Source organism: Poecilia reticulata, linkage group LG19 (assembly GCF_000633615.1).
Source record: "Poecilia reticulata strain Guanapo linkage group LG19, Guppy_female_1.0+MT, whole genome shotgun sequence".
In the NCBI taxonomy this organism is placed as follows: domain Eukaryota; kingdom Metazoa; phylum Chordata; class Actinopteri; order Cyprinodontiformes; family Poeciliidae; genus Poecilia; species Poecilia reticulata.
The window spans coordinates 11,130,011-11,155,401 of NC_024349.1; the positions used below are offsets into that span (position 1 = coordinate 11,130,011).

The following is a 25,391-nucleotide window of genomic DNA, read 5'->3' on the forward strand; positions in this document are numbered from 1 at the left end:
TCCACTCTCCATTTTCTTTCTTTCACTCTCCCTCCCACTCACTGTTGAAGAGGCTGTCACACTGGTTTGCCTTTTGTTGTGGAGAGTCTGGAGAGGTAGCACAATGTGTCCTAGTTAAAGCAGTGCCCCATCTGCCCGGCATAATTAGACAATTATGCTGGAAAGATCCATCATTAATWCCTTTGTGGAGCCCAATTTCGCACCACAAAGAGGTCTCAGGTTTAGTTTTTCTTTGCAAATCTGTGTTCATTTACTCCGGCTCGGATTATCATGATCAAGTATCGATACCGTGGCAACTCAGGGCAGGAAAATATTCTGCTAATATTGACTGGTTTGTGCTGTTGTCGAGAAAAGGCCATGGGGGAATACTGGCTGCTGTGTTGCACTGAATAAAAACAAGCAGCTAGGAAACAGTGGTGTGATTACACCAGCAGACAATCGACAAACGACCACACTTAGTATTCTGGCTTGAGGTAAACCGATGAAATATATAACTTAGAATAATCTTAAAGCAATGTAATTAGGTTTGCAGACTAATCGTTCTAAACTGTCAGCTTAACAAGAAAGCTCAGTCAATCTGTGGCTGCTTAATACTAGGAAGAAACGCAGTTGCTTTACTATTATTGATTTYTGTTGCTATTTACCCACATTTCCRTATTTGTTTCTTTCTTCCCTTCATCGTACCATTATTGCTACTATCCGGAAGCTTTAGCATCACAATCAATGGAATCTATATAAGGTGTGGGCATCAAGGACAAGGAATCTCCATCCAACTGGCTGAACATATTATTGGCATGCAGAGTGTGAATGCATGGTGCTTAAAATATAATCATCTGCCAAATATTGCAGCCAAGCAATCATTTGAAATAYCGCATGCATTGAAATAGTGAGRACAGCTGAAATTTGATATAATGTACAACTTCAGCTGAATTATATGCATATTATGACAGAAACCTCAAATGAGCTGCTCACATTTTTGTAAATATCTAATTGCAGTGTGAGATCAGACCTGTCCTTTCATTACTGCAATTATTAACACCTGAAAACTCAAACTACGGTGACTGAAACGTGTGTTTTAAACAGTTTCTTTTCAAATCAAATCTACTCACTATCTTGTGCGCGGCCATCTTCTCTGCTATAAAATATTAAAAACAATTGTAGGGTTTGGCAGACACTGTTGGTTCCTTTCACAATCTCAGGGTACATTTAGCTAAAAATGACGATTGAAGTGTCTGAATCAGCATTTGATTAGTTGTTTTTAAAAGGATTCTAAGCTGGATTTTATTATCCACAGATTATTTATCCAGAACAATTTGATATCCATTAAAGGATAACTATTTTTGTGAAAACATTAAAAATCCTTTTCATCAACAAGATAACACTATACAGAGTCAAGCATGAAAACAAAATCAAAGTCAAGTCAAACCTGGACTGAATTATTCTACCTTGATCACAAATTCCACAAAATATCATCGTGGTTTGAAACCTACGGCGAAACATTTGGGGGGGTTTTTTGGTTGTTATTGTTGATTTTAAAGTCTTATAACTCAATCTTGTCACATTCTTCAGGCGAGGAAAGAGGGTGTTCATTCCTGCAAGGAGCTCCATTGCTTCCAGTATTGCAAATGGGAATATGTGAGCAGTTCTGACCATTAGGGATTTGTTTTGGAATATAAAAACTGCAGAAACGATTTAAACTCTGTCATGTTTTTCCAACCACTTTTACTACAAAAGGCATATGTCTTAACTCAAGAGGCCAGTGGTATCTGTACATTCTGCTGCATGTGGAGGTATGCGCAGTTTGATTTGTGGCTCCRAAATCTGGCAGTTGTCCAAGCAAAATCCACCCAAATACCAGGAACCGAGCTTTCCCATAGATTACGATTTAAAATAGTTCAAAACCACCTACGTCCAAAAGTCCGTTCAGTTAGCATTTGTTCCTTAACATGATAACTCAAGATTTTTGCAGTGAGGTATCTTGCCTGTAGTACATAACTTTCTTTACGYGTTTATTTATTATATATAGTGTATAAAAAAAAATTAGCTGAGAGGCTAAAAGTAACGGATAGTCTGAGAAGAACCAAGATCAAAGTGGACTTCTATCCTCTCAAATCAATTTCAGGCTCATAAAAGTGCCAGTGGTGTATGTGAGTTATATTTTATGAACTTTTGAACAGACATCAAGTGCATCAAACGGTTATTGGAGGCAGTGCAGCACCAATGATCTTCCCATGTGGAAGAAAAACCGGGAACAGAAAATATAAACCTGTTTCGGTGACACAGCAAAATTAGGCAGTGAGAATGATCAAGAAAGTGACTTAATCCGCAATAATATGTATTTATTCTTTTTTTTTTTACACCGCTTTATGGTATCACCAACTTTATAGTCATTCTGCTTGGCATCAAAACTTCAGCACAGGAGTAAAAGAWGGAGCAATTCAGACACAGTGAAAGGAACTCTATGCAAAGCGAGTCACTTTTTAGAGGTAATTGCATGCAGTTTTCTATCTGTTGTTTATGGCTGACCTGCCTCCAGTCAAACTCCTAAAGTGTGAACTCGCGTAACCGTTAACKGCTCACCGTTTAGACCGAGAAACTCAGCTAGAGAGACATGTGGGAAGATATTTCACAATGTAGCTCAAATCTGATTAGAGCGGCAATCTAATCAGCCATGAATTCATCTGTGAAGACAAGCAAGCAAAGAGAAAATCACCGCAGAGAATTCGGGGTAATTATCAAAAAATCTCACAGTGGTACATTAAAATTCTAATTACGACATATTATCTTAATTGCTAAGGAGATGCAAATCAAAACAAGGTTAGCGCTGCTCCCTTAACATACAGGAGAACATGTGGTGGGAACCCTCTTCAGCATTCACAGAATCAGCTTGACTTGTTCGACATGAGAGGCTGTCATTTTGTAACGCTTCTCCCTCTTTGGGGGCGATAATCCTCGCTGAGAGCACGCACGCAGGCGCAATCGTGCAACAATAGCAAAGAACAAACATCTAATTGCCTCGCAAATCATTTCCTTTTATTGTATTAAACAAAATGTAAGTGAAAGACGCTCAAAAGGCCCCTAATTTTGTCGTCCAGAGAACTAGGAAGGCTTCCCAAATGAAACTTTTTTCACATTTTCATGCTTGGCCAGCAATGCTGCTGTAAATGTATTCATGTACGGAATAAATCAAATACAGGAAAGGAGGAAAAAGTTCTCAAGAAACTGCAACTCCCTGGCTACACAACAAATTGTATGCCATAAATTGTATCTGACAGGTGCACACTGTAACTCTGCCGACATAAGASAGGCGGATGACAGCAGGCACAAGGGGTAATGGTGACAGGAGAGAACATGCCATTCTACAGATTTATGAGAGGGCCAGACCGAGGCCATCTATCAGTGGAGTCAATTGGCATCTAACATGGATAAGAAATGTTCAAATGAGGCTTTGGAGGGTTACAAAGATGACAACCTAAACTAAAATGTTGAAGTGTGCTGAGATATACAATCTGATGCCAGCATCAAAGGGGGATCTCATTGTGCCTTGCRAAAGTATCCATAACCTTTGCAGCTTTCCTCTCTTTATCACATTACAACCAAAGACTTGAATGCGTTTTATTRGGGTTTCATGTGAGAAACCAACACAAAAAAAAGCAGATTGAAAAGTGGAGGCAAAGCGATACATGGTTTTAAAAATGTTTTACGAATGAAAATCTGAAMAGCGTGGTAACCAAACGCACTGAGAAGCCGTCTTATTAGTAGATTCGTTCTGTGTGTAATTTAATCTTGGTACAAACGCAGCTGTTCGGTGAAGGTCTCGGAGGTTTGTTAGAGAATATTAGCAAACAACTGCATCATGCAGACTAAAGACAGGTCAGGATAGAGCTGCGGAAACATTTAAAGCAGAGTTAGGTTATAAAACATTGTCCAAGGTGTTGAGCATTTTATGGAGCAGTGTTCCCTCCAAAAATGGAAACAACTGTAAACACATTTGGTTAGCCATGGCCACCTACCTAAGCTAAACGGAAACGCACATGTGGGTCAAATTCCTTGGGAAGACGAACTTTAATATGGACAATCCTGAAAAAACCCTTTGGATCCTAACGTCACAAAATCACTTCCAAAATAATCGTGAAACTGAGTAGCATTATTTCAGACTTTTGACCAAATCAAACAAGTTTTGTCACATCACTCCACTATTTTCTGTTTGCCTTTCACTTACAGGGCTTGAAATCTACAAGCACTGACCTATACATCAGAGAGAACTTTCACATCCACATGACTCTGGAATAGTTTGAGGTTGGTGTCGAGCTTTTTAAAAACTAAAAACGAATCTTTTTAAAATTGCGTTTGATCAACTATTTGATGTGCTTTTCTATATTACAACACTTTGTAATCTAGATGCATGCAAAAGTTCTACGTAAATAAAGCTTTACTTACTATCTAAACAAAYAGAGAGCTCCAGCTGTAAATACAGTGACAGGTGGTTCAAAAAGTMCTGCAMGTTTTTAGTACAATTTGATTAATTTCATTTAGGGGTAGCAGAGCAAAGGGAGCTGAATACAAATGCATGCTGCAAACTTAAAAAAAACAAAGGTAATTTTTCTTCTGCTTACTATTTACGCATTGATGTCACATAAGATACATCAAAGTTTGTAATTTTAATGTGGCAAAACCTGAAAAAATACAACGGGTAAAAATATTTCATAAAATAGCTGTGAGCACGGTGCTTTCTTTTAATTTGAGTGGCTGTGCTTTGACTTCTCTAGAAGTTTTCACTCTATAATAATTACAGTAATCAAGAGCTTTAACTAGCTGTAGTTATTTCTGAGCGCTCAAATTCTTGACGGAAAATAAAGTGGGGGGTTAAGGCGCGCTTTCGCTGAAATATATTGGAGTTTCTCTTCCATTTGGCTTCGGGGGATGGCGGTTACCCCTTCTGTAAATTGAGTTTCTTGTTCTCACTTTCTCCTCGCACACAGTACAAACACTTTCACAGACGCACACAGYCCTGCCCTCGCTGGACAGGAATGAATGGAGACCCCAGGAGTTCCCTTTGGCCCCGGCCCTGGGAGTGTATAGCAGAACCGACAGCTCTGATCGCTCCTGAGAAAGCAAAAGCTGCTCGGGGATCGCTTTACAATTCTCAGGGGCTCGAATAACCTGATCTTGAGCTGATCCTGAGCTCTGATCCTTTTTGGTATTGGGTTAGGAACGTGTGAAGGGGCCTGTTGAATGAGCTTGCTGGATATCAACATCCTCGGTCCGTGTTGCTCCGTTGCGGCAGATTGTTTGACTTGATTAGTCTCTGCCCAAGTGTTAGACTACCCAACGCMGGGCCCTCCAGACACCAGTATCAGTGTGTCCGAGAGGAAAAGTGTTTTACCAAGTCTCGAGGTGGAGCCCATTACCCTGAGTGAGAGCACTGTAAGTTAATAGGATTTGCTCGCGATCAAGAGACTGAGCTATTTCCTGAGGCTGTTACAGGCCAAAGCACAAAAATAAATGTTCCTTTATTCAACCCTATTAAGCTTCTACCTCCCCCCAAAAAAATACTCCCTACCATCAACCTCCCTAACCCCAACCCTACTTTTTTCTCCTTCTTGGGGTATCTGTTTTTTGGGGGAGCAGGTTTTTTGTTGTTGTTGCAGGAGGCTGTGCCTTCCCTCTACTCTTTCTCTTTCTTTTTCTAACAAGCAGCGAGCAAAAGCGAAAGGTTGGCACTTTTTCTCTAAAGGAGCCATTTGTTCAGGTGAAAATGAAACTTGCATGGTAAGCAGAGTGAGGCTTGCTTTTGGACAGGGGCAGAGGGGATTCCAGATTAATCACAGGAATATACACCATGCAGATATTCATTGAGGAGGAGTAATTGCTAAGGGGCTTTATGTAATGTATTCTCCCCATGAGGTAAAACCTTGTAGGAGTGAGGAAGGATAATAGAGTAAGAGGATCATATAAAAATGTTTGCTGCTCCAACCTTTCACTCCGAGCTTAACCCTGACCTCAGATAGTAATTACAGAGTTACAGAGTTAATTGCCGACTGATCTGAGGAAGAAGATCCATCCTGTTCTACTGCGATGTCAACTGGGCTTAAATGTAGAGGCATAGAGCATAGATGTAGAGGGGTTGATTTTTYACTACTACAGCAGAGTTTCTGAATTCTTTGAATTTCCCTGTTTAAATAAACAATATGACTTATAATTACTTTTTTACACAAGTCCTTCAAACAAATTAAGCTAGCTTTAACATACAAGACAACAAGCTAGGGACTGGTTAGTCCTCATGCCGGTGGTCGCAGGTTTGATTCCCGGCCTGGCAACATTTGCTGCATGTCTTYCCCCTCCTTCATAATCCTCTTTCCTGTCAAACTACTTTCAAATAAAGGCCACTAGATCCAACAAAACCTTTAAAAATAAAAAAAGTATTTTGAAGTCCATACTCTAAACCAGTGTCACGGTACACACTAGTGTACCGTGAGTGATCGTCAGGTGTGCGTGGAAATTATCCAATTTCACCTACCGTATTTTCCGGACTATAAGCTGCTACTTTTTTCCTACATTTTGTACATGCGGCTTTYCTGTGGATTTTTCTTCAACCACCAGGGGGCTCTTTAGCAGGAAGTGAATCATTGGAAGTCAAAATTGGAAATCAAAGAAGAACGCGCTAATTTTCACTTAGAACAAGCACATGCTAGCAGCCATGCTAGCAGCAGGCACGACAGAGAAATGTTTTCAAACTCATATGATGCAGCTTCGAAGTTGAGGAGTATCGATCTGGCAGTACAGGAGGGAAATACAGCCGCTGCACGTAAACTCGGCGTGAACAAAACCAGATTTGGAGTCGGAGAACTGCGTCCTTAATATATCCAGCAGTTACTAGGACGCAGCCCTCTGCTGCCCTCTGCTGGGTCCTTATGGGAAACCGAGAGCGGCAGAGATACCAGCGGCCTGCAGCCTGGTGCGGCTGATATATGTAAGTTTCCGGAGGGGGGGGTTCAAAAAATTTGAAGGTACGGTTTATAGTATGGTGCGCTCATAGTCCGGAAAATATGGTAATTGGTCTTAAAAGATTTTTTTGTAAATGAATTAATTATCTGCAAATAATGCCATCTTTGAGTGTCTCTTCTGTAGTAGTGACTAGCGGCGTAATCATGTAATTTTATTATCACTAGATGGCAGTAGGTACAGAGCATTTTACATTAAAACAAGAGAATTACCGATGCATGACTGTTACTACAGTCATGAATCACACGACAGTGTTGTGGCACTGTTCAGGTGTATTTTTGAAGTGGACATGTTAAGTGCAATTTGAAATAAGAAATAAGAAATGTAAAATATRATAAAAATAAATTTGTGTTTGATTCCTATTCAAGACACTTTGATAAGAATGACTATATATGTAACATAGGCGGCTACAGAGTATCTTTGTTTACATTTTTGGTTGGTGGTGTGCCTCGTGATTTTTTCAATTAAAACAATGTACCTTGGCTCAAAAAAGGTTGAAAAACACTGCTCTAAACTACAGGGAAGCAGTGTTCAGGATCAGCTCTGGCTGTCATTTTAAGCCACTGCAACAGGTCTTAAACCTACTTTTATTAAACTAAGACGTTTCTTTTRGGATATGAGAACAGACGCTGTAAAGACATTAAAAACAATGTATCAATAGTTAAAAACAACCAAAATTATGTACACCCTTCTTAGTAATCAATGGAGAAATCTTTATTGGTATTAGAGCAATTAAACTTGCTTTTTGTGTCTATATTCTTCAAGGGTAAACAGGTACACACCTTGGATGGATGGGTTTTACGTTATGGACAGGTGTAGAGGTTACTTTCAGACGATTAAAATATATGTCTGAAAGAGTGTGTGGCTCGACAAATCTGTAACTAGCTGGTGCGAATTATAACTTCTGCCCCTGCTGACGTTGACACAGATCTGCATTCTTTGGTGAGCACGACAGACAGAAAAAGCACATTACACTACATAATAAGGCTCGATTTCCTCTGGATTTGTTTAAACCCTAAAGAAAGAATGAAACTGGTGTATTTCACAGTAGATCTAAGTGCCGCTCACTCAGGAAACCTGAATGTCTTCAGTGAGTCAAATAGTTAAGTTGAGCCGGAGCTGCCATAAACCCGGTGGGAGAGCTTGGAATAATCTAGGCGATGTTAATGATGCAATTTATATGTGAGGGGACCGGTGTTTGGCAGGCTGTTTCCGTCTGAACGGGCTGCACAACCCAGCRAGCTCCCAGCACCCCCCGCTAGATGGAGGGGGTGGAGTAGGAGGAGGATGTCAGAGCCCATGTGAAAAGAGGGAGCGAGCGAAGCACTGATAAGAGCCATTACTATTAGTGTCTGTCTGTCACCTGCTGTGCGTCATCCAGCCTGCTCCCTCTCCACATGCGCCCCATCCCTGTCGCTCCATCCCCGATCCGTTTTCCTGAGGCACATCACTTCAAATTTGCACTCACCTACACATTTTTCCATCCTGTCAAGGATATACTCGGCTGGCTCGACAACTGAGCCGGGCTGAACTTTGAAAACTCCTGCGAGCTCTGTTTCAAAACAGTTGTGAATTAGCGAAGGTGCAGACATCTGCCAGCATTTATTCAATAAACACAACAGAAATAGATGCAAACGAATTGGCAGAAGAGGGAAGAAAAAAAAATACTCGACTCACAGAGAGTTTTTCATGTTTTTCCAGGCCAACACAAAGCCTAATTTGGTATTTCATTTATTGCTTGGCACAACTCTACAGCTCCTTAAACTTATGAACTCGGGAGAAATGAACAGTAATTGCAGGCTGTTCTTTATTTTCTTAAAACCTTTTTAAGCAAAATATTTAAAGCTGTTTTTCCTCAGTTGCTATGCAACACTTCAACCGCAAGAGTGGGAGCATGCTGAGAATGTGCCAAATAAATACTACTGCCACAGGCATTCTGCGRGGAAATATGAGAGAGGGGCATTATTCAATACTTTTATGAAAATGGAGGGCGGTCGTGTAAAATGCACAATCATTCGCTCATTCAGCCGTTACTTGACCTGTGTGAGAAGATAATCCCAGTGGTGGTTTGTTTAATGAAACATTGTTTACAGTCTCAGACCAATCAACAGTAATTTCTGCACATAATTTACACATTTCTGAAGTTCTTGCCTTTAAARGGAATAGCAAGTCTTGTCTGTAAAATCAAACTCATTTGGATACATTATGCCACCTAAAGAACATTTCATGCTCAGTTTTTCTGTGGACTTTTCTAATTTTCCTGTTTAATCAAAGTAAAATTAGTCATTACTTTAAATGTATTTGCATTTTCCCCATTTTTCCTATTCATTACAATGTTTTTGCTTAAATTCATCCTTTAAATGTGCTTGTATTCAGCAGGTGCAGCAATGACCTCACGGAGTAARMTTTTCATCCCAAGATGGTCAATTGATTCTTAAATTGGAAAAGATTAAAACAAGGCTGTGTTACCAGTCGCCCCCATTGTCCATGTAGCTGCAGGAGAGCAGTCAACACTCAAGGGCTCAATGTTGCGCCGCTGTATCACATTTTGCAGTTGTTCAAGTARATTGTATACAGATGCAACAAGGAAGTGGGACAGGTTTGTAGCACGTGAATATAATAAATGGGGTTGTTGATTGACAAATGGTATAAATTGCCTCAAACACATTAAAATTTGCTCATCAGACATAATGTTTGCTAAAGCCAGCTGATCAGCWCAGGTGTTCTGCCTCTTGTGATGTCATCAACCCAAGTCCTCACAAAGYAGAATTGATGCTGTATTTMTTCGATATACTTATTAAAAATCCTAYTGTTGTAGTCCATACTTCATCACTCAGMTATATTTCTACATTTAGAGGGGAAACATATACACCACTAGATATTTTCTTTAAATACAGAATATTTAAGAGGCCGTGCAGCATACTAACTAGCTGTYCTGCTTTAAACATCTTTCAGCAATTTGACTAGTGAATGCTGCCAGATCTGTAGACTTCCCTTTTAACAAGTCCTGTCAGATTGCTCTCAAAGCTTGGGCTGGAGCCTGAGCAGCAGTACAAAAGCCATGTACGAAGCAGGAAACTCTTCGATACAGCCTTCCTTCCCGAGCCGGGAACCAAGGACTCAAAGCAAGGACGTGTTACACGAGATATCACATTCAATTCCAGTGCCAGCCTTTGAGGCAAGATGATACAAGTTAGTGTGTCTGTCTCCCGAGCCCTCAATGTTAATCAACACCCTTTTCCAATGCATACTTATGAGTTACAATCTACTCCCCATGTCTTCCCCTTTGGCAGCTTGAATTAAGTCGCAAATTTGATGGCAAATTAACTTCAACAGGGATGTTGACATGTCACCTATACGGCAAACTGTGTGGATTCTTGCTGGGGCAACAAAAATATCCTGCATCTGACAGGAAAATTAAATCAAGGTAATTATTTTGTGCAAAGAAACAAGGGGTGGAGGTTGCTGTAGGTCATGCCTGTCGGATGTTAATAACGAAAACCTTGCGTAATCGCTCAGTCAACCTTTATCGTTGGGATCACAGAGCTTGAGATTAAATGAGCGCTAGTATTAGCTGTGACATACAGTCACAATACAGTTGAGGTGGGGGGGGAACACATGCTCCGGCAGGGTGTGTAAAAGCGTGTGAGTGTGTAAAAGGGGAGGTGAATGTGGAACCAACTGAGATCTCCTCACTTCATCATTGAGTAAATGGCACCGCAGACATGAGCTGCGACTTCACAGCTGCCTCATGGCGGGTGACATTGAAGCCCACGCATGAACACACCGCTCATCAAAGCGAATGAGGCGTTCTTCGCTTCTGCTGCTTATGCCGAGGAAAAACAATGGCAACTAGCCTCCCCCCCTCCTCGAGTGCATACTTGTGCACCTGGAATGTTTAGAGTGAGTGGAGATGAAAGGGACAAAAAAATCCATTTGGATTCATGCGTCTCTCACGACGAGCTCAACAGACTGTGACCTTTTCACTGCTTTTTAATGGGAGGGAAACAACAAGACACCGTTGCTATAAAACAGCTCAGACTGGATGCTGACGGTGCTTCTGCAATTAGCCCGTCTTAAAACAAACAAAAGGGTTGTCCTTTTTTTATTCATCCTTTCAAATATTTTCCAATATTTACCCAGCTTTGCCCATTGAGATCACGGAGACAAAACCAAGATGGCAAACAAAACGGTGCAACTACAAATATCAAGGGGAAATGGTGGCACTGGACTTTATGTAAAAGAATTGGGGCAAAGAGAGCTGAACTCAAATACACACCCCACTTCAGTTTTTATGTGGGAAAATTTATGAACAACTCATCCTTTTCCGCCCAATTCCCAATTACCCTGGTGTGAAAAAGTGTTTGGTTCCTTCATGACTGCCCTTTGTTTTGCATATGTGTCAAATTTATGCACCATTAAATAACTATGTTAACTTTTATAACTATCAAAGGATTGATAGTTCTAAAAAATGCTGTATGTAGAGAAAATAACTTAAATTGACACCTTGAAATTGGCCTCGGTCGCTTTAATTAAAKAGACAGTCTTTCATACTCTCCACCATCCGGACGTGATCTGTGAGGAGGAAGCTCATATGGGAGGAGGAGTTTTGTGAAAATGGGCGGGGCTATGTGAAAATGGGAGGGGCTTTGTGAGAGGAAGCATTCAGRCACCCCTGAATGGTTGCCATGGGAGACTCAAGGATTTCTCAAAAAAAAAAAAAGCCTGAGAGAATTAAAGCAACATTCCAGGTATGTGTTTGATGAAGGAATAATATATAATAAAAAAATTATTTTTCATAATACCGTCCCTTTTAAGTGTTTCAGAACATCAAACCAATTTAGATATTAGTCAAAGTCTAAGGGAGAAATAAAAATCCAAACCTACCTACTTGTGTGAAAAAGCGATTGCCCCCTAAACCTAATAGCTGGCCTTAACTAGACCCGTCTACTTGACTTTAACAGCAGACAAATACTTCACAGGGTTTATTTCTGTGGCATGAAACTTTACGCCCACTAGGATCCAGGTCTTAATCAGTTATTAGCGTGCTCATTTCCACGCGGCTGCGCTGCGATTTCTGCATGGCTAAACTCTCTTAATTTGATAAAAAATAAAAAAAAAACAGAAACTTGAGAATGAGCCAGCATCAAATTACTCAAACGTCCCCCAGGTCACTTCTAGACAAAGAAGATTTGTTCTAAYGCAGATCATTAAGTGTGAGAAAAGAAAGTAAAAACAGAAAGTGGCAGAAAAATTATAAATGCCTCCTTTTAGCGTATATAAGCACATCCCTCTTGAACGGCGAGTCACACAGAGCGAACACAAAAGCTCCACTCTTTCTCCTTAACTGTCCTCTTTTTCTTTAAGTGGTACCAGACGTAGGCATTTCTTCATTCAGCTCATTCAAACTGAGGCAACTTGCCATTCTTTATTTATTTAACAAAACGAGCGGTAAAAGCCAAACATTAGGTCATGGAACATTTTCACCCAGAGAAATAAGTCACCGCCTTCAATGAGACATCAAAACCAGTTGGAGTATTCTCCTGCAAGAAAATATGAGCTGGTGAGGAACTTTCTCAAAGTCAAGTGGTGCTGTGGGACTTTTTCCTGTTATTTGAATACGACTTTCAACAGTGTGGTGCACATGCGTTTYCAATTAGGAGCTCAGAGCCAACGACCAGAGCTGGGCCCCACTCAGCCGTTCCACGACTGACCAAGTCTCAGGAAATGTTAAACAGGCATCATAACCGTGACAGAGACAGCAGATTTTTCAAAAGCCTTTGCTCTCTAAACAATAATTAAGACATCACAGTGGACTGATTATGTAGACTGCAAAAAATGTACAAACCTAAATAGAGGAGAGAGCGCATAATTAATCATACGTTTCTGTGACACATTTATAGCTGGGGCGCTTGCACAAAGCTATTTGTCTGTTTGGTAAATGCGCATGAAGCATGCTTAGAGTCAAAAGAAACAATATGTCAATGGTGTTGATTTGTGGGGACCCTAATGAGAGCGCATGGTTTACATGAGGCAGTCAGAGCAGGATCCACTTCACTCACAGCAGCAATAACTCCCCGTGAGCCTGTCTATGCTCAGACTTCAATCTCCAGGCCCTTAGGAGCTGTTGGAGGACTTTGATGTTCTGTCTAAATGAATCGACTRTGCTGCTTGATACAGCCCCTCCAGTCAACTGACTCTTCACCCCCCCCCACCAATTCTGTCACCTGTGATAAACACCACGAGTGCTCAGAAGTACCAAAATTTGGATCACATGCTCAGAAAAGCCACATTTTCTCCTCCTCCTCCCTCCAGCTTTGTAAATAACTGGAGGAAAAAAGAATATGATTGTTGTTTTCCACTGCGCTCTATCTGAGCCCARACCTTTTGATGTGTGTGGCTGCATTTGAGCAGGCAACACCAGGCTGGTTTTTGTTACCTTACAGCCCTGCAACGTTCAGTAAGTAAGCCTTTATGTAGGATGGCCCCACAGGGCATGGTGTTTGTTAGAGCCAGGGCAAAGGCAACAACCTCCGATCCCCTCCCCACTTTCTATCATACTGGAACACTTTCTTACAAAGAATCAGAGCCAGATAGCTCTACGTGCATGTGGGTTCACTGACTTGATCCAAACAAGAACTAAGGCTTGTTCAGGAGCACTTGTGTGCAGCAAGGAATGTGGACATGTAATAATGAATCTGCTTTGAGAGAGTCCTGCTGACTTGAACATGCATAAGGGCACGAATGGAAAAAAAGTAAAATTCTAGCCTTAATAGAGGACAAAACTGAAGTTGTTGAAACCATTGAAAATGAAAGTTTTTTTGTTCAGAAACCTAAACATGAAAAAAAATAAAAAATTTATGTCTGGCTGCACTGAACCCACTACCCCCATGATGAAACATGGTGGAGGTAGCATCATGCTTAATTTTAGATATTTCTARTTGTTTTGAGTACAAAATATCTATATATCTKATCTGTAGGTTCTGCTAATCATAGTCATAATCTGAACACTGACCTATTATTTTTTTAATTTGGCCTACAKMTTTGTTTTTGGCACCTGAATTAACTCACTTCCACTAATTGCAAAATCTGTAACTTCTAAACTTTAATTTAATTTTATGCATTTTTGTTTTTTACTTGGATACATTAGCAGTCGACGACCTGGTTCCTGAACCCACTCCTGTCCCCTTCCCCCTGGGCTCAATAAACTTATTATTGTACACTTACCGGAGTTCAGATTGTGTTCTTGCATGTGGGTTAGCAAACTAACGACCGACATGACAATTCTAACAAGTACTTGTTTTGGAACCACAGTTTCAGTTCGATCTGAAACTTAAACCAAAAAATTAAAAAAATCGGAAAATTGACTTTTTATTTTGTTAAAGTGAGTGCACTCAGTCCTCAAGTCAAAAAACAAAATATTGATGGGTAAAATAACAAAATACGGGTGTAAATGGAGAATATAATGTTAGGCATATAATATATGCATGAATCCACATCAAAACAACTGTATTTGTCAAGCAATATTACATTTTTGTTCCTTGAAAAAGGTTTGGAAGATCAAAGATTTCCCCCTCTCAATTTTCTATTTCCTGGACATATCCAAACATTTTAATACATTTGATTAATTCAGTCAATTTTCAAATTGAGGGKCTGCAAAAAGAATTGAAAATAGCTCTTTTGAGGTTTTTCAAAGAAGAACAGAAACTAATTCTTTCTTTCAAAAAGCCTCAGTGTTCTACCCAGTAAAACACACTGAAGTTTAGGTTACAACGTGACAACATGTGAAGCTCAAAGGCTATGAACGCTTCTGTAAGGACCTGTATCCCTTCTAAGCTTCCTCTTGGTCAATTTTCATTTACCCAAATCCAATCAGCATCGATTCTGCATTTTCCGCAAGCTGAGGTAAAGGTTTCCCTTGAAATCTTAACTTGGATGAAACRGCAGTATTTAACCTATCACAGCCTCGGATGAGCTGGCTGGGTTTTTGAAGGGAAGTATGAGTTCTACAGGCGAAGGCATTGATCCTCCCACACCTTGGGTTTTTCCCAGCGTGTACAACGATTCCTGTGCAAAGCCTCTGAACACTTCTCTCCCTCCTCCAGCAGGTCGATGGTGAGCAAACCTGCCCCTGGATCGAGCATCTCATTTAGTCGCCGGGCCCCTTTGATGTGGATTCAGTGCTGCGGTGCATATCATTTGTGTTTGAAGGTTCAGCTTCCACAATACAGCGAGGGTTTGAAGTTTCACATATTGCAGGTGCTACAATGTGATAATCCGGGAGCTGGTTATGCATTATACATTTTTTTTTTTTTCATAAAAGAACACTATAAACTCAAAGTGAAATGTGGAAAAAGTCAGCGCTTGAAGGTATATATTGACAGAAACAGCTTCTGAGACTTCGGGGTGCGGGACGAAAACACTCTTGTTATCTCGAGCTTTTCAGAATCAGCTCTACATCTTCACACAGAAGGGGGTAAATATCCAAATAAACAGAGTAGAATAACATTTGACTAGGGCCTGCTATGCCGTTATGAGACCAATTTAGTTCACTGAGCACTTCTCTCGGGRMACGGAGAAGAGAAGGGGCCATGACGGGTCCTTCTTCGTCTGCAAGGGCCGGCAATAAAAATCTCTTTTGCCATCTAATTTCACATGGGACTTGATCTGCAGCTCGGGGGCAATTCCTGCAGTGTGCGCTTAAATAAAAGATGAAACAATCATTGTCAACATCGATGTCTTAACAGGAAAAGATCACACCGAATATAATATATATGTCTTTTCAGTTGCTAGACAAATAGGAGAAGAAAATGGCTTCCTGCAGGAAAATTTAGCTATTATATTTCAAGTAAAAAATAAAAAATAAAAAAAAGAGCTCMGCCTTGCATCAAGCAGGCAGAGGATTTAAAATGGGGGGGGGGGAGTCGTTGCCCAGAGAGTAAAATCTCGTTGACATTTAACGTCTGTAAGAGACCGAGTTTTAAGCGAAGGCTTATGATCTTGATAATTAAAGACTGTTTGTATGGAGGTGCACAGCTAGGCGTCTCTTTTTAAAAGATGTTTACTGTCTCTAAAGCGAAGAGATGGTGGCAGCCTGAGGGCCTGCCTACTTTCTTTTCCCCAGCTCTATCTCTATCTTTTGATAAATACACACAAACACACACATGGGTATATATATGCAAACTCTGCACGCCGAACAAACACGCTCGGAAAAAAATWAAATTAAATAAAAAAACACACGCACACGTACACACGCGCACAGACAAGAAAGACTTGCTGCTTTTCACAGGCATCAGCCTCTCAATTAGCTTCTGAACTCATTTCTCCCTCCTTGGAAGGGAATTATTTTTCAGCTGGATGCCTTTTCTTTGTTTACTGTGAGCAGACCCGAGCCTTATCAGCAGCTAATCACTGCATGTCAAATTCAAAGACTTGCTGCAGTCACTTTAGAGAGAAAGAGGAATTAGTGAATAATCTTTTAAAGTTCAGATTGTCATTTTAGATTTGAACAATCACCAATTTCTTTTAGATGCACAAATCTGTCTAACAGCCAGGGAGAAGATCAGCGTTTGTTGGATATAATTTGTTGTGACACGTTAATTGCATCTACTTGTAATTCTCTCTAATTGATGCTTGATATGTCTCAGGAAATTAGGCCAACTAGATAACACTGTAAATATTATTAATCCTCCCCGCCTTTCCCTTTTCCGTGGCAGGTCTGATGAATTCGCAACAGCCAGAGTTGTAATGTGTCAATGTGCCGCGCAGCTATGCTGTGTATTCCCAAGGCTGCCRGGCTGACAAATCTAAGGTTACAGCCATACCACAGTATATTCAAAACACATTCAGGCACACTGCAGAGAGCCAAAGATGACTAACCTGAGCGATTTTCACTGAGTTCTGGGTAGAGCCACCAGCGTGGTATTCAACTTTGTTTCTCTTGACAATTTCTTCAAACCTGAAATAAGAACAGACCTGTCAGTCAATGGGAAGTTTAGGCTTATTTGTCCAAGATCCCGATTTCATTAATATGCAGGATAATGAAAATATGCGGCTGCATCTGTCATAGGATGCTCCCTTGACCCAGTACAGGTGGGAGACAGGAGTCTAACTGAAATACCATCACTGCTGGACAATGTCTCCCCCAGAATGAACTAAGCTGGAGAGCTCCTTCAATGAAGGACTGCTGCATCCTAAGAGCACAAAGAAGCATTACGGCAGACCATTCCTCCAAGCAGCTGTAACACCGTATAACTATCACTGCTCCCAACAGCTTCCTGTTGGTATTTACTCATATYTGTTGCTTGGACAGTTTTATTTACACTCCTGGTAAAAACACTACAAAAAGACAAAATCTTAAGTGTTTGTGACTTAGTACACTTAAAATAAAACAAAACTAACCTACAAGAAACTTTTTGGCACAATATAGGAGCTTGTTTTAAGTCAATAATTTCTTAATATTGATGAAAAAGTGCTAGTTACAAGTGAAGTGACAGGTTACAAGACATTCTTCTCATTCTTAAAATGCCTTGTTCCACTGGCAGATTATGTCACTTATAGCTAGTACTTTTTTCAGCAATATTAAGRAATTATTGACTTAAAACAAGTTAATACTTCATGCTGAAAAKTTAGTTTTGCCTTATTTCAAGTGTACTAAGATATTTGCACTGGAACTAGACCAAAAGTACTTGCTGAGATTGTGTTTTTTGCACAATCTCAGCAAGAGATATTTGTGTATTATGTTTTACAATATTTGTGTATTATGTTTTAATACACAAATACACATGCACATTTTGTTACTCAGTTGCACCTTTATTTGGAACGAAGCATGTTAGATTTTAATAAAAATAACTTAACTGCACAAATTTTGTAYTTTTATCCTTGCTGTACAGCATTTTATTCTCAATCCTGTTTTTTTATTTATCTTTATCTTTGTGTGAATGTCACTTTCCTGAAAAGGACACTTCTATTCTATTTCTTTCAGTTCTATGAGGCAAAAGATTTCAACCCCACTGAACATTTTTACATTTCTTTCATGACACAAACACCAATTTAAATATATTTATTGAGATCTGTGATAGACAAACTGAGGTTGAGAACAATTGTGCAGTGGAAGGACTTATTTTTAATGGGGTTTTTTATAACACCTTTTACTCTGATACTCCTTACTAAACTYTAGAGCAGTGTTTCCCAACCCTGGTCCTCAAGGCACAATGCCCTGCATGTTTTAGGTGTTTCCTTGCTTCAGCACAGGTGATTTCAATTAGGAGGTGTTTGCTGAACTGCAATCAGCTGAATGAGGTGCATTAAACGGAAATTTCTAAAACATGCAGGGCAGTGTGCCTTGAGGACCAGGGTTGGGAAACACTGCTCTAGAGCATAATTTCTAAAGTGGGGTAAACAATAAAGCAAGCTTTGAAAACCTCAAAGGTCGCTTGAAAATGGAGTTAGCCTCAAATGCAAAACTACAAGAACGCTAGCTAAACTAATCGACTGGACAAAGACAGTAATGAGCAGAAAATCATCCAGGAAGCTAATGGTAACTGTGGAAGAGCTGCAAAAATCAACAGCTCAACTATAACTAATGCACTCCACAAAGCTGGTCTTTGTGGAAGAGCGGCATGAAGGCCAAAAAACTCAACTTGAACCATTTGACTTTACACAAAATGCTATGTATTGCAGAAACCACATGCCTCTAGGCCACCTATAACTTTAAAAACACCTGTGCTGTGGTTATAAAACAGCTTTCTCRATAATTATCACATTACAAGACGCATAGGTGTGACTTGATAAGAGCTACTAATTAGTCACCTGCAAGTTACTGGAAAAGGCTTAAAAACCTATAAAGAGCAACTGTAGTCTGTGGAAACTTTGTCAAGTTCATTTGTTTACACTAGCTGTGCACATGGTAACTCAAAGAATTACAAGAAATAATATCAAAATTAACATTAAAGACAAGATAGATAGATAGCATTTGACAGATAAAAAAGTAAAAAAAGGGCATCTGGGGTCAAAATGTCAGTCTGAATAAAGCAAAAGAAAAATCGCTCACACATGGTTATAGTTAGCCATTCTGTATTAAATCAGGCTGAGCAGTAAAAGTTCAATGTAAGAAACACGATCTGCTTTCTTCAAAACAATACAACATGTAAAAGCAGCTATTAATCTTTAATAAGGCACAGTGTGCTGCTGTTTCATAGGCTTTTGCTTTCAGGTCTATTAAATAAATAGCTTTTATAGTTTCCTTGCGCACATAACTAGGGAAAGTATTTAGGGAGAGTCCACCTCTGACTAAATATTTTATGTCTAAACCATGTCAAAAAAAAAAGTTTAAAAGTGACAGTAACAGACTAAACAAAACAACAACAACAACAACAAAAGAAAACAGGCTCCATTACCCCGAGGAACGGGCAGAAAACAATCATGGAGTTTTCCAACGCGAGGCACAGGAACACACTCTGGCCTGCAGAGAAACACTAAGAGAGTTTCCGTACATTTCGTTTCATCGCTTCGTAATGCCATTTCAGACATCAATAGCGACCGTGCTTCCGCGTAATGTGATGCAAAGCTCGGCTGCAAAGATAGATGCTTATTATCTATGAAGCTGGAATGTGTATATTTTCCACATCGTTCACACAAACAGGCTCCCAGAGGGCGAGCTACAGAAACGTGTCCACCCCACTAACGTAATTGACCGARCTACAGTCAAGATGCTATGCCATGTTAGGAGGTGTCTGGCTTTCCCCCCCGCCCCCGACTCAACTTTGAATCGAAGTGTGTCTACACCAGGGGCAAAATAATGAAATGACATTAAAGTGAACAACCACATCTCCACTGGTGGGTGTGTAATTTCACTTTAAATAATTAGACTAAAAAAAANTTTCCAACGCGAGGCACAGGAACACACTCTGGCCTGCAGAGAAACACTAAGAGAGTTTCCGTACATTTCGTTTCATCGCTTCGTAATGCCATTTCAGACATCAATAGCGACCGTGCTTCCGCGTAATGTGATGCAAAGCTCGGCTGCAAAGATAGATGCTTATTATCTATGAAGCTGGAATGTGTATATTTTCCACATCGTTCACACAAACAGGCTCCCAGAGGGCGAGCTACAGAAACGTGTCCACCCCACTAACGTAATTGACCGARCTACAGTCAAGATGCTATGCCATGTTAGGAGGTGTCTGGCTTTCCCCCCCGCCCCCGACTCAACTTTGAATCGAAGTGTGTCTACACCAGGGGCAAAATAATGAAATGACATTAAAGTGAACAACCACATCTCCACTGGTGGGTGTGTAATTTCACTTTAAATAATTAGACTAAAAAAAAWAAAWAAAAAACTTCCTGTAGAGATGTTTGTGCGTATTCCCGGAACAGTTAGGTTGTGTTCCCAGGCATTTTAAGATTTAAAAGATATTTTCAGGGMTGTAGGATGTGAAGTGGAGCGCCTACATTTCATTCAGTGAAACATGCATCTGTTGTAAATATAGTTCAAAGACAAGTGTAATCTGTATGCAAAGTGTATCGTGGCTTACCAACACGCAGGAGTCAGAGAAGTTCAATACTCCTGGTCCAACCTGGTTTAACTAAGCATGGCCGAATTTTGAGCTGGTGTGAAAGTAACCTTTACTGGTTCAAAGAAAGTCTACAGATCATGTCTCAAGGCAACGAGTCTACCCAGGGCAGAGTGCTCTGAATAATATAAAATAAAAAAAATAAAAAAAACTTTCCTTACAAGTGGAAAATATGCTAACCGGGGGGTGGGGGGGATTGTTCCTGAGACACCTGTTTTGACTCCTTGACAAAAGAAGAATTTGAGCACTGTGGGTGTTTATAACATGAAGGGAGCCGAGGGACTCCAGACCCATTTCAAATAGACACACAGCTTCAGAGGATTTGAGTTTTTTTTTTTTTTCCCACTAGAACTATTTGCTCCACCTTTCTGTGCAGACAGCATGGGGCCCTGCTCTTGGAAGCCTCGAAAAATCCCATCCGAAAAGGAGCAGCTGCCTCGAGACCTTTACACCCTCAAACATCATGTGATCCCACAGTAGTGACACCGTAAACGGCCCCCATGGCCATTTAGGGGTAGAAAATCCCTTTCCATCTACTGCAGCCTGAGCCGACTAAGCGATGGGAGGGAGCAGAGAGAAAGAAATTGTTTTGAACAAAATGTCCTTAGCTACTAACCTCAGCTTTTAAAAGCTGCCGGTGTCGTTCAATGGAGGAGCAATTTCAACCATGCCACGCATTCCACTAATGTATGGTCGGTYTGTGTTATATAACAAGKGCAGTCCAGCCTACTGCCAGTTACAAATGAGCCTGAGCCGCATGCAGAATGTACATTTTGTTTCTCATATCTTCCAATGTGAAATGAATTAAATTAAACTGAATTAAAATACAGTATATCGTAATATTCTGAGGGTTTTTCTTCCCAACAAAATCCTTGACCCCACAGTTTCTATAGTAAAAAATTGTAATATAGACMTTTTTTTGTGTGTGTATTCAATTCAATTTAGTTCAACTGCAAAATAAATCTAAATAAATTGAAGCAAATTTCGCATGCCGATATTACAGCCGCCAACATTACAAAACATTATGTTTTGTAATGTTTTTACACCTACATGGCCAACTTTATCATGTTGGCCATGTAGGTGGCCAACATGATAAAGTTCACAATGAATGGTGTAGAGATTGTGATGAAGGAAATAAAWYAACAGAATCAGAAAAATTTAAGTTAATAATAATCATTAACATCATAGCAACACTCAGCAATAGAACTGTGATTGAAAGTTTTGGTGCTTCTGGTTATCCTCCTAAAACATCCCCAAGGCATGTGTGAACTGATTCATGGTTAAAAAGACMCATCCTGTGGAAGGTCTTTGTATACTTAAAGGGTCAGAATAWCCAGAACCCCAGTGAGAATATATGGCTACGAGAAAATGGCTARTAGTCTAAACTTGCTCAGAGATAGAGTGGATTAAATAAGACAAAATTTCCCCAGAATGGGTACGTACTGATGCCTAATCCATAACAAAAAACATTGTACAGAAGATATATCCTTCAGCACTATCTCCAGACTTGGTTAAACATACCATGCGTAGAACTTGCTACAAGTTAAAAGCTACTSTATTTGTACATATTTACAGTTARAGCAAAAAAGAAACACCTTAAAGTAACTGGAACTAAAAAGACCCCATGAGAACCTAAGTTTATTTTGCCATCGTGTACAAGGATGAAGAGGATAGCAAAGTGGGCTCAAACAAATCGCACTATGAAAACCGTAGCCAATGTTTTGGTCAGATTATGCAACTCAAAGAACAATTTCATTTATTTTAATGCGTCTCTGACATCTTTACCAGATAGGCCAATAAATGTGGAGGGTGCTGCAGGCTAAATCAGAGTCATATCCCAATTAGAGTAATAAGTCTGCATAAAATATTTTTATTCAGAGGATTTTGCAGTGCAGCACCACAATTCTTCCTCAGCTTAACACATCTGTAACTGCGGGGCAGATCAAACAAGTCGGGATCATTGTGCTGTTTACATTCCTGGGGACGGAGCCCCCAACGTTGTTTCCCATCAAGGGAAATATGAGAGCTTCCGAAGTACTTTGAGTGTTCTCTGCTTTGAGTCACTCATGAGTTCCTTTTAACCCCCTCTTAAAAACGAAGARCAAGAAAAACAAGCCAAGTATATTATTTACATGAGGCAATAATTCAAGATTTGCTCCTCAAAGTCTSTTACGTGGAGGGCAAAGTGAGCCCATTTACCGACTCCCTCTTCATTCGCCTTTGATGTTAGCCTATCTCGATAAGACCAGATGAGTGCCCTAAAATCCCAGTCGAGTGATTTTGCAGGAAGAACAAGTCTCGGTTAATCAATGGTAAGATTGGATCTGGATTCTCCGGAGTGGTCTGCCTGAAAGTCCTCCCGAGTGTTTGAGTGCGCACCAGGGTAATTCGCTGTTAATGATCACCGCRGCAYMCACTCTCCTACGCGCCGCMGTTCGTTCCCCATTTAATTGCCTCGTTCGCGTTTAAACAGCTTACAAATCACAAGGACAGGCAGGAAAACATGATCAAACGGCRACTATCGCTAATCAGCGGAGGACAAGAGGAAAGGTTAGGGGGGAAATGGGGGGCTTTTGGTGCTCTCCTTGGGGTATTAGGAAGGAGGTGGGTCGTACAGGAGCACTAAATTATCTCTGCTTCAACTACAGCAGGCAGCTACCTTTAAAACAGGCAGATCCATCTTCTCTCTATCTGACAGAGGCAGCTAAAAGGCTTTGGTAATCCCAGTTTCAACACAGGCATCTGGAGCAGAGACAAGTTCCACCATTGATTAGATTCCCCAATCAGTGCATACATCCTACACCAGCCTCGCTTGGTAGTCTGGAGGCAGAACAAGGCCTGATGTGCAGTAATTGTTTCCATAGGTCAGGCGGAGGGGAGAAAAAAAAAAAACAGCTCAGGGCCGTGATGAAAGGGAGATGGAAAGGGTGAGGAATATTGTTGTTTTTCCCCCCCAATTAAATTGTTTGTCAAACCCTTCACAAAGGGTTACGCAGTTTATCTGTTTAAAATCAATACGCTCGTCTCAGTGTGAAAGCTTGTCCCGACACAAGACAGGCCCATTAATTATTCTGTTCTGTGTGCTATCGCTGANACTATCGCTAATCAGCGGAGGACAAGAGGAAAGGTTAGGGGGGAAATGGGGGGCTTTTGGTGCTCTCCTTGGGGTATTAGGAAGGAGGTGGGTCGTACAGGAGCACTAAATTATCTCTGCTTCAACTACAGCAGGCAGCTACCTTTAAAACAGGCAGATCCATCTTCTCTCTATCTGACAGAGGCAGCTAAAAGGCTTTGGTAATCCCAGTTTCAACACAGGCATCTGGAGCAGAGACAAGTTCCACCATTGATTAGATTCCCCAATCAGTGCATACATCCTACACCAGCCTCGCTTGGTAGTCTGGAGGCAGAACAAGGCCTGATGTGCAGTAATTGTTTCCATAGGTCAGGCGGAGGGGAGAAAAAAAAAAAACAGCTCAGGGCCGTGATGAAAGGGAGATGGAAAGGGTGAGGAATATTGTTGTTTTTCCCCCCCAATTAAATTGTTTGTCAAACCCTTCACAAAGGGTTACGCAGTTTATCTGTTTAAAATCAATACGCTCGTCTCAGTGTGAAAGCTTGTCCCGACACAAGACAGGCCCATTAATTATTCTGTTCTGTGTGCTATCGCTGAGCTGCTCAAGGTTGAGCCTTATCTTTTCTTATTTCAAATCAATAATTATCTTCTACCGTGTGCTCGCGCTGCCTCTTAGAAATAGATGTGCTTTTTATTCAATGCCTGTAGAGTCTCTCTCTCTCTCTCTCTCTCTGTTTTTTTTCCTCTTCTTCTTCTCTCTGTAGCAACCGGTGAGGAACGCAGAATGAATAGGGCATTCTTATCACTGGAACATTAGGGCATGATGGGAGCAGACGGCGAAGACTGAGGCGCATAAAAGCGCTGAACACAAATGAGTCACGATTCAAACGTCGACTGAGGCCTTGTTCCTCGTCGTCTGACATCTTCTAATAAAGTGAAGTGAATGTTGATTTGCACAAAMGCTCTAAGATGTTGACATGATTAAGGTACCGTGGCCTGCAATGCATCTCATTCAATTAGGAAAATTGGAAAAGTAAGTGTATTTCTGTACTTGAATGCAGAAAGTGAAACTCGCACGTTACAAAGAGTCRCTGCACTTTTGGATAATTATGGCTCAACAGTAATAAAAGCCCAAAATTTTWGATTCTCAGATAATAAGAATATTACAAAGAAAGYAAATAAAGCAAAACTTTGAACACAGAAACGGTGTGCTATGGCAGTAGTARTCCATCAGTCAGTCACTTACAGCCTCCACAATAAGGGCAAGTCACAAAATGTATGAGCTATAAAAGTGTGCGCATGAAGTCTAGCACATTTATGGAAAGTTAAATGGAAGGAAAAAATGTTCAGCCACWGGTTTAGCAGATTAGTGAAGTAAAGCTCACTGAAAAGGTTACGGAAAAGTCACAAGTTTCACAAGGTGTGCCCTGCAGTTTTGGTAAAGTTGACAAATGCAGAATCGAGGAATATTAAGTTGAGAGGAAGGAAAAACTGCGTTAGAGTAAACAAACACCAACATAGGGATAAATGTCGCATTAATTTAAACTAAGTTTATTTGATAGGTGCAGACACACATCGACATAGACAAACTGAACAGAACAATAGTCCCATGTTTGCATCATAGTGTGTATAGCAAAAGCTAATGCACAGCACCTGTCCCTAGATGGTACTAAAAACTAGTAGAACGTGAAACAGCAAGGTTTGTGAAGCAAAATCTACTCTGGAGTTTTGGAAGAAAC

At 40.5% G+C, this 25,391-nt stretch overlaps 1 protein-coding gene across 4 annotated transcripts in view; it reads right to left on the reverse strand.

The window, feature by feature from the left end:
• The window catches only part of LOC103481485 (adenosine kinase-like), a 178,324-nt gene that overhangs the window by 136,255 nt on the left and 16,678 nt on the right, over positions 1 to 25,391 (reverse strand). For all 4 annotated transcript variants that reach the window (XM_008436958.2, XM_008436959.2, XM_008436960.2 and 1 more), the window contains one exon: positions 16,885 to 16,963. In XM_008436958.2, the coding sequence (XP_008435180.1) occupies positions 16,885 to 16,963 (79 nt within the window). The remainder of the gene's footprint in view (positions 1 to 16,884; positions 16,964 to 25,391) is intronic.